This window comes from Dicentrarchus labrax, unplaced genomic scaffold, assembly GCF_905237075.1.
Source record: "Dicentrarchus labrax unplaced genomic scaffold, dlabrax2021, whole genome shotgun sequence".
NCBI classification, from domain to species: domain Eukaryota; kingdom Metazoa; phylum Chordata; class Actinopteri; family Moronidae; genus Dicentrarchus; species Dicentrarchus labrax.
In genome coordinates this window covers 4,122,355-4,131,778 of record NW_026136707.1, presented here as the reverse complement: position 1 = coordinate 4,131,778, position 9,424 = coordinate 4,122,355, and the positions used below count along the sequence as shown (strand labels likewise).

The 9,424-nt window shown below is 38.1% G+C and overlaps 1 protein-coding gene across 2 annotated transcripts; it reads left to right on the top strand.

Moving 5' to 3' along the window:
• Positions 1 to 721: 721 nt before the first annotated feature.
• On the top strand, positions 722 to 6,562 carry LOC127367646 (vitelline membrane outer layer protein 1 homolog). Of its 2 annotated transcripts, XM_051407676.1 has the most exons (4): positions 723 to 990; positions 2,436 to 2,548; positions 3,894 to 4,200; positions 6,464 to 6,562. In XM_051407676.1, exons 1-4 carry the CDS (start codon positions 781 to 783, stop codon positions 6,464 to 6,466), a joined length of 633 nt encoding a protein of 210 aa, XP_051263636.1. In that variant the 5' UTR covers positions 723 to 780; the 3' UTR covers positions 6,467 to 6,562. The 2 variants fall into 2 exon arrangements, with proteins under 2 accessions (XP_051263635.1, XP_051263636.1); XM_051407675.1 differs by lacking the exon at positions 6,464 to 6,562 and having other exon boundaries at positions 722 to 990; positions 3,894 to 4,209.
• Positions 6,563 to 9,424: the final 2,862 nt, after the last annotated feature.

The window sequence follows — 9,424 nt, the reverse complement described above, 5'->3', positions numbered from 1 at the left end:
CACTGTATGTTGATGTATTGAGAATAAATAAATTATACATGTACAGTTATGTATACTGGAAGATGCAAAAATTTACATTCAGATGTATCCAGTGTGTTAGCTTAGAGCTGTGTCTAGAAATGCTACCATCCTAGCTAGTTATTGTCCTAAATGTGTAAATATCGTCAGAGAATTTGTATTATTTTCACCTTTATCTGAGTATGAGGCTGTTTTTCTTATTTCAGTAAAACTGGGCTTTTTAAGTTTTATCAGACAACTGTGATATGGTGTGATGTCTGAGCATATCCAGGCGAGACAAAATAAACACTTTTCTTCTAATCTCTTATTTACTGGCACCGCACGTCTGAATGTTATTAATCTTGGACAACAGCAATCCTTGCAACAATCGATTACAAGACTTCATAACTAAGGTGCTGCTGCTGAACCATATCCTGTGGATTACATTTGTAAAGGTAGCACAGACCCGTGGATTTTCTATTGGCTGCTGAAATGTTAAATTCAGAAGAATTTGATTCACAGCATGTTGTAATGTCTAAGATGAATGAATTATTAGAAGCATAGCAGAGACTCTTTGTCTCTGAACGTCATGGAGAAAAAAACATTTCTTTTTCCAACACCAGCTGTTCATTCCCACACCGCTCTGTGACTCTGTAAATGATCCATCCTGATACGAGTGGTCTATTTTGGAATTGACTGTGAAGCTATAAGAGCTTTGAGCCTGAACCCCCGGTACTTGTTAGTTGGCATTACAGAGTGAAACACTGACTCACTGCTGTCAATATGGCAAGTCTGTTCACCGTTGTGGCCCTGCTGGCTGTGTTGTCCGGTGGGTTATGTGAGGAGAAAACCTTTTTGCAGCGAGCTGGTGCCGCCTTTAGCGGCAGACACTACAAATCTATGCTTTCTGTGAAGAACGGAGAGCAGTTTGGGAACTGGACCTGGCCTGAGATGTGTCCTGACCAGTTCTTTGCTGTTGGCTTCAGTATCAGGGTAAATACACTGACTCCATTAATTACAGATACTCTAATTATTATTATTATTATATATATATATATATAAAAAGATTAGCTTTTTATTAAATAGTTGGTGATGAGATTAATCACAATCTACATTTAGTTATAAAAAACTGAGAGAAAACACACACAACAGGCAGACATCCAAAAACCAAACAAAAAAAGTCCAATACTACTTGTTAAGGTCACCATCTGAGCAAACAGCCTTCTTCAGGATGAGAACAACACTCATCATCTGACCAGCATAATAACAAAGGTAGATGTTGCAAACCAAGCCAATCAACTTGAGGTTAACTGAAACTTTGCCTCATCATTTTTGATACTGTAAACATCTGTCACAATAGTGACTTGTAAGCTTTTAAGCGTTATTTGTAAATAATTTATCTGGCTTGAATGTATGGTGGTTTGTTTTTTGACTTTTATCATTTTTCTTTTTGTGTCTGATTTGTGCTTGTGTGGACATGTGATGTGCCTTCCGCTGGCCTCAAGTTGATTGCCTTGATTTGTAACACCTGTCCATGTCAGTATAAATACCAGTCAGTCAAGATACAGACAATAAGAACTGTTGTTCTCAAGTAGAAATAAATGCATTGAATTTATGAGATTTCGCCTTTCCTTTTTCAGTTTAGTTAAAGAGGATATGAAAATTAAATCTAATTTCAAGCCAACATGTTTCTCTATATGTGCATGAAACCGTTTTTGGTTGCTGTAGTTGTTCCTCTTCTCTCCATACTGGCCCATAAGTGATCCTTTGCTAAAGAGATGTCAGTGGGATGGGAGACACAATTCAGTTCAATTCACAGCCAATATGGAAAGGAGGAACAATTACAGTAACCAAAAACTGTAACAATGTACAAATAAAATGGGCATATGAGTATAGTTTCAAGATACTCTTGAAAAAATGCAAACCTATTCTTCTAAGGTGGTTTACAGAGTGCAAATATCTGATTCAAAGCAGCTCCAGTCACAAAAAACAGAAGACTTGAGAAAACAGCATTTGAATAATAATCCCTAACCATTCTCAGTCAATAGATGAAATGGACCAAGCGCGAATTCGCAACAGCTGTGACCACGTATGTGCATGCATCCATGCATTCATACACACTCAACACTTGACCTATATGCCAGATTTCAGCCTCCTAGAATGAAAAGACAGAATGAGCTATAGAGCTGCTGGTCACAGCTAAAATGCCTCTTTTTGTTTCAGATATAACCCTCACTTCTCTGCATAGACCACAAACCATAACATAACAATCTATTCTTTAACCTGATATGAATTTGCTATACATTTTCTGGTGAAACAGCCATTAATTTGGTTGCTTCATCCAAATAAGATAACATGAAGATAAGAAGCTCGTTTGACCAGAGCTGCTTCTGGGAACTGTGTGTGGGAACTGAAATCTGTTTTTCTGTTTTCCTCAGGTGGAGTCTAACCAGTATGGGGCGGATGACACTGCCCTGAACGGGATCCGCCTCATTTGTGCCAAAGACGGGAACCGAAGCTTCCTGTACTCCATCGAATCCCACACCGGCTAGTAAGTAGCCCGCAATGGTACCACTGTTCAATAAGGCACACTTTTAAAAGGGATTAGAAGTCGTAATCAATGGCTCTATTTATTGGTTAGGAAATCATTTATTTTTAACTTATAGATAATCTATATGCATTTAATGGATCCCCAATTGACAGGTTGTCTTTTCGTTTTGGTAAAAAAGAAGTTATGGATGTTGGGAACCCCTTAATAAATGCTTGTGGTCACTTTCTAATCAACAATTAAAGGTCCAGTGTGTAACATTTAGGAGGAGTTATCGGCAGAACTGGAGTATTATATTAATACGTTTGTTATTATTAGTGTGTAATCACCTGAAAATAAAAATTGTTGTGTTTTTGTTATGTCAGAATGAGCAGCTTTATCTTTATCTACAGAGGGAGCCGGTCCTCTTCCACAGAGTCCACCATGTTGAACTGCCATGTTTCTACAGTAGCCCAGAACAGACAAACCTAACACTGGCTGTAGATAGGGTCTGTGCGATTTTGCAAGTTTCGCGGCCACCATAGTTTCTCCTACTTGTTTGAAAGGCTGCGATGTATTCACTTCATTTTTAATCATCAAATCTGCTGTTGTGTTGTTAACAAATTTTGGTCCAGATTGTCTACAGCCCATAATGTATGATATCCAATATTACTGCTTGAACATTAGGTCAGCTGTTCTGCCTTGTGGTTTGTTTCTTCTACAAGAAAGTTTTATTTTAAAGTGCACAAACTGTTAGGGACAGGGGCATGGAGACTTTAAGAGGTGCCATTAAGACTATCACTGTGGCCATAACACTCAGTAAATTATAAGTGTTACTTTTTAAACATTTTAAAACATTTTAATTAATGTATAGCATTTGACACAGAACTGAGGCGTTTTTTAGCAGTGGCCAATGATCCGCCCTGATGTGTTCTAATGTTGGACAGTAATATCAGCATATCAGTAAAAATACTTTCCTTGTAACCTTTTTGAGCATGTCTGCCACTTAAGCTGAAACGGTTTAATTGATATCTTTAAATATGCAGCTGTTTGTTGCTGTGGCCAGATCGATCTTGTGAAAGAGATCTTTTCTCTCAGTGGGACTAACCTGGCTGTACTATAAAGGTTAAATAAGAATTAGATAAATAAAGTAGGTACTTTGAAAGCAGCAGGAAGCTGGAGACTGGCAGTTTCCCATCATGTTCAGAGGGGAAATGAAAGCACTGCTTCTGCCAGGATTGCAAATTAGGTGTTCAGATGTTGAAATGTCTTGACGTCCCTCCAGTGTTTCCAGCCCCCATCTTGGATCTTTTCCTGATTATTTTTTTTTTCTTTCACACTCTTGTGTATTTCCTTCTCTCCTGTCCAGCTTCGGTGACTGGTCCAACCCCCAGTACTGCCCCAGTGGTGTGCTCACCTCTTTCCAGATTCGTGTGGAGCCCCATCAGGGTTTGTTTGGTGACGACACGGCCATGAACAACATCAAGTTCCGCTGCAGCAGCAACCCGACGCTGGAGGGCCCCGGCATGGACTGGGGAGAGTACGGCCACTGGAGCCAGGAGTGTCTTGATGGAGGAATCTGCGGCATTGAGACCAAGATGGAGGAATACCAGTATGGCCTTGATGACTCCAGCCTCAATGATGTACGCTTCCATTGCTGTGCCAAGCCTCAGCAGGTAAGATAGATGGTTATATAATGGAAACCAAAGCCCAGAAATAGCTGAGTGGTTAATGATACATCCACAGAAAGTACAGACCGTTTTCTCTGGATGGCTTTATTTTGGTTAATGAGAACAATCTTATTCCAGACAGGAATATGTGAACACAGATTGTTAGAGGTATACTGCCACTAAAAATAGTAACTTTTACCCAAACCTTAACATGCAGCAAGATGCAAGAAAAACTAACCATTTGTCCTTTCTTGAATAAAAGTGTGGTATGGTTACAGATAATAGTGGAAGAAATACTGTGAAACCTGAAAACACATCTTAATAAATTAAGTAAGTTCACATGAAATAACACGGCAATTCTCCAAAAATCCTATTTTGACTGCAATTCAAGTTTTGCAGTATTTTGAGTATTTGGCGATTTATTTCTAGCTTGTTCCATTGACTCATTTTCTTGAAGTTGACTTTATGTTATTACAAAAATCTGAGCCTCACTGACCACATCAGTAAGGCTTTGTTTTTATTTCAGTTTATTGATCATTATATGCCCAATTATGCATCCAAATAATTCTTAATGATCCATCGAAGCGTAAAGATTTCATATTAATCACATAAAAAAAACAAATGAAAAAGAACTGGCTACCATTTTGATAATCAATTAATTATAAAAATTTTTTATCGTACATAAACTGTTTTGACAGGTAATGTAATCATTTGCTTTAGTGGAAGAAACCCCGGTAGTAACATTTCTATAAAGAAGAAGCATTTAAGTTACTTTATTCAGATAAATTCTGTTAACACATTTTAAATAAGTTTGGAGAAATGCTGCATATGAGGGCAACTTAAATTAACTGAATGGAATGGGTACAAATATACTTAATTTACTATAACAATAAATATCTGAGTTACTTCTACTCAAATATCTTTCATGCTCAAATTGTTTGAGTTAAAAGGTTTAAGGCAATCGGTTTTAGTTGAACTAACACATCAGGTTTTACAGTGAACGTAAGCGCATCAGTACAAAAACACTCAACTACATATAAGAGTCCTACATTCAAAATCAAACTTAAGTAAAAATACAGAATAATTATCAACAAAATGATCTCAAGTGTAAATAAAAGTACTTGTTCTGCAGACAAATGCCCCCTGGGAGTGTAGCTATCTTAAGTGAGTAACATGAGGCAATGGAGAATGTGTTTGTAGCTAAAAACAAATCAGAAGTGGTGTTTTTAGTGTTTTCAGAGCCAATTGAGTGGCTGTGCCTGAAGATATCTCATTAACTTGAGAGCTTTTGATGATGACATGAGATGTTCCCAGATGATGAAGATGGAGGTCTGACTCCTTGAGGAACTTAACCACCAGCTGTTCCTCGGGTTTGGAAATGTTCTGGTCTTGTCTTGACACTTAATCTTAAACCATGCCATACTGTATGCTCACAACTGATAAACACTACAGGGTAAATTATGTTAGGGAGCGCAGACAAGTCTGCAATGTGTAATCACAGTTACATAGACGGGAATTTGATTTGTTTGTGCACTACATCTTTAACCTCTAGGGGATGACAGATTCATAAATCACTGTCCAATAACCAAAGTACTTTTTTTGATTTTTGGTTTCAAGCTTTTGTTATTGGGGTGTTTGAATCTAAATGAACCAAATTAAAAACAACAACAAAGGAAAGATTTTTATTTTAATCTGGTTCAGATCAAAGAAAAGGTACTACAGGTTTGACTGCAGCCTATAAATCTGCTGTTCTTTTGAGCCACAATGAGTCCTTATGAACACAGAAATCATATTGCAACAGTTTTACTTATCCTCCCACTCTCTGAATATAGAACGAAAATACTAATAAATGAGTGTGGTAGTGTGTTTGTTTTTCTGTATATTACTGTGTGCTACCTCTATCCCCAGAGGTGGAAGCTGGACAGAGAAAACTGCACCTGATAATCTTGGGAAGCTTTAAAATCCAGTTTTGACCTTGGAAACAACAGTTGACACAAAAATGTCACCCCAAGGTCCATTTAGCTTTGGCTTTCAATCATATCTTGTCCATTTTGGCTTCAAAAGCAGAGGATGGTTACTAAGTGGACCTTGAGGTGAGATTGTTTTTTCATTTTGGATGCACGGTTTGGATCTATTTTTTAACATTTGAAGGTTTGCAGGAAGACCGTATGAAATATTTCTAATGCCAAATGTAATATATTCTGTATACAGTTCTGTGGCAACCATTCATTGTTGTTTATGATATTGTGCTTGTCGTTTTTATTGACAGTAAAAGGTGAGGTGAGGTGAACATAAAGCCGACCTGATCCAGTTCGTCTCCAACGACCTGAACTCAAGGATGACAAATAATAAAAAAATCTCATTTGAATTGCTGCTGTCTCTTGATAATGATTTTCCAGAACCTGAAGGTCTTGATGTGTATAGTGTCAGTTGCTTCGTTTTTTGAGATCAGAGTTTAGAGCAGTCTACAATAAACTGACGGTTATTTGTCAAAACCTCCAGCTCCCTAAACAAAGTCGAGTGTCACCTTCAGCAGGAAAAACAGAAAGATTAAGGAGCACCGCTTCAAATCAAGTCCTCGTCTGAAGAGCCACTTTTTACATCATGTCATCCCCTCATCACCTCTCATCAGCATGAGAGCAGCGTGGTTTCATATCCTGTCTAGTGAACCAATAAGCTCCCAGCAAAGTCAAAATAAGCGTGAGCACAAAACAGAGCTGCTGCTGACACAGGAATTTCCCAGAATTCCTCCTGGAACTGAGGTAATTAAGAAATGACAAGAGAGGGGATATTAATTAATTTACAGTTTAAGGCCTGACAAAGGTTGATAAGACAACGATTGGCACACACAGAGGTAATTGTGTTAATTAATCGGTGAGTAGTTAATCTGCTAACACAGAGTGTGTGTGGAGGACTGGGGAGGGAACTTGAGGACGTTATCAAACACTGCGGTAATGGTTTTCAGAAGATTTTGCAAGTCAAGGCAAAGTGATTATAGTCCTTAACACACAGCTATAGAGTGCCTCTCTGTTATGGTAAATTAATACACTCATGCTGACCTCATATCTAAGTTCAAAGTTGGTGTTAGATGCTCAAGTGCACTTGTTGGTCTGCTTGGAAAAACAGATATAATATCAGCGTGAGGAGTGAGCTCATTTCAAGTTAATGATGTAAAACACAACCATCCATCATTAGTTTTTGTCTAAAAAGTACGGATACATGCTTATTGAAGATCTGGGAGCCAGAGGTGTCATCTTTAAATAGATTCTTTTTGTTACAGCCAAACTTAAATGAAACCCACAAAACTCAACTTTAAATCTGGAAGTTTCCAAATATACTAGACATATCAGGCAGAATTTAAGGGAAATGTATTTAAAATGATGCTACACCGCTAGAGTATCTTCAATTGATTCAGTCATGCACACATAATAAACACGAGTCTTGGGTTTAAATATTTAACTCAGTGTAAACAACATTTTGCGTCAATGAAGAGTTGGAACAAGCTGATACATTAAATATGTGATGCTGTCAGAGTGGAAAGAGATGATTTTTAATGACCTTATTCCACTTAAAGATGTATTCCAGTTCCATTAAATTGGGGACATGTGATAGAAAAAGAGGTGAGATATCCTTACTTTTATATTTGTTTAGCTTCATCCAGAAATGCTGGATCCTACATATCCGATGATCCAACTCTTACCTGCCTGTTTAATGCTCCATCTTTCAAACTGTATGCCCCCACTTAACACAGTTTGTTTAATCTCAGTCGAAAACCTTTAAGACATCATCAGAGTTATTTTGTGAGAGCCACTGAAAACATTATACAGCTGGTTTTATACTCCATGTCACATGTAAACTGACCATTACTGTATGTGTAAAATAGGTGGAGGCCTTTAAGGAGTATAAAAGACAATATAAGGTGGATATTATTTTATACCTGGATTATTTTATGATGACATGAAATTGAAAAAAAGCTGCAAATTGTCACAGTGGAGAAGCTCAAACATACTAATGTTTGCCTTTTGTTTTAGAGATTAGGTATTACAGTTGTTTGCAATTCATATTCTGTTGATGAAATACTCTAAATGATTCCAGAAATAACAGGGGTCTTGTTTATTTTGAGGTCTATTTTGCATCACATGAGGCCTTGGGAAGCCACTAGATGGCAGTGATGCGTCAAGTGGAACTTTAATCTCACCAGAAACAATGACTTTTATGACACAACACCTCCAATATAAACATTTTACACTGATTATGTGGGTGTAATGAATTCTGGATCAATGAATTCAACATTGAACACCTGGCACAGCCACGCACCTGCACCTCTTAGTGAACCTCAGAAGCCCTCTGGGCACAAAGGCCACAAACCTGCACTGAATAAACGTTAACCCCGCCCTGAACGCTATTTTCAATCATGAAAAAAAATTTTTTTTGACTCACAAAAAGAAACTTCATTATTCAAAACATGCTGCCCTCAGCAATTTGTTGTGTAGCATTACCTCTGGGTCCTACGGTGGAACCTCAAGGATGTAACGCCCCGGGTCATAAGTTTAATATCCAAACCACAGGCTCAATGTGTTTCTGACCAGCTTAGTGGCTTGCCAGCAGTCCCCAATCTGCCTCAAGACCATTAACGCTTCCTGCAGTGTACAGAATGGATATGGTGTTTGTGGGTTTGGTTGAAGGCAAAGCCCTCCTCTTAATGACCTCATACGCTCCCCTGGGCTCCTCGCTCATGATAGATCACACCGGCTGTGTTTTCTCAACTGTAAATATAGTTCTCTTCATAAGCACCGTAGGGTTATTATGATGGGTGCCGGCCTTGGGTTTTTATGTGAAATATTGATGCATGAGGGACAGTTTTGGGGCTGAATGGCATTGTTTTGATGTAAGGGCGAAATGAATGATCTTGTTGTGGTGTTAGAGTGTAATAACTATAAAGCTGATCTATTCCAAGGTTTCCACAGTAATGACGGTAATAACCAGATGGAGCAGATTTTAAAAAACAACTTCTCCTCTCTTAGAGAAAATAAGTGATTTGAGTCTATAAGTCTTATATCCCTGCTGCATTCTGCTTCTTTTTGTATTTTCACTGTGTTCAGTGGACTGAAGTTGTAATTTCATCTTTCAGTTACTTTCTCTATTTCTCCAAGGGCAGCATGGGGTGTCCTTGTGCAGAGCAGTATGAACTCGTTTCTGCTGGTTAATGACACAGAGATAACATGAGCAC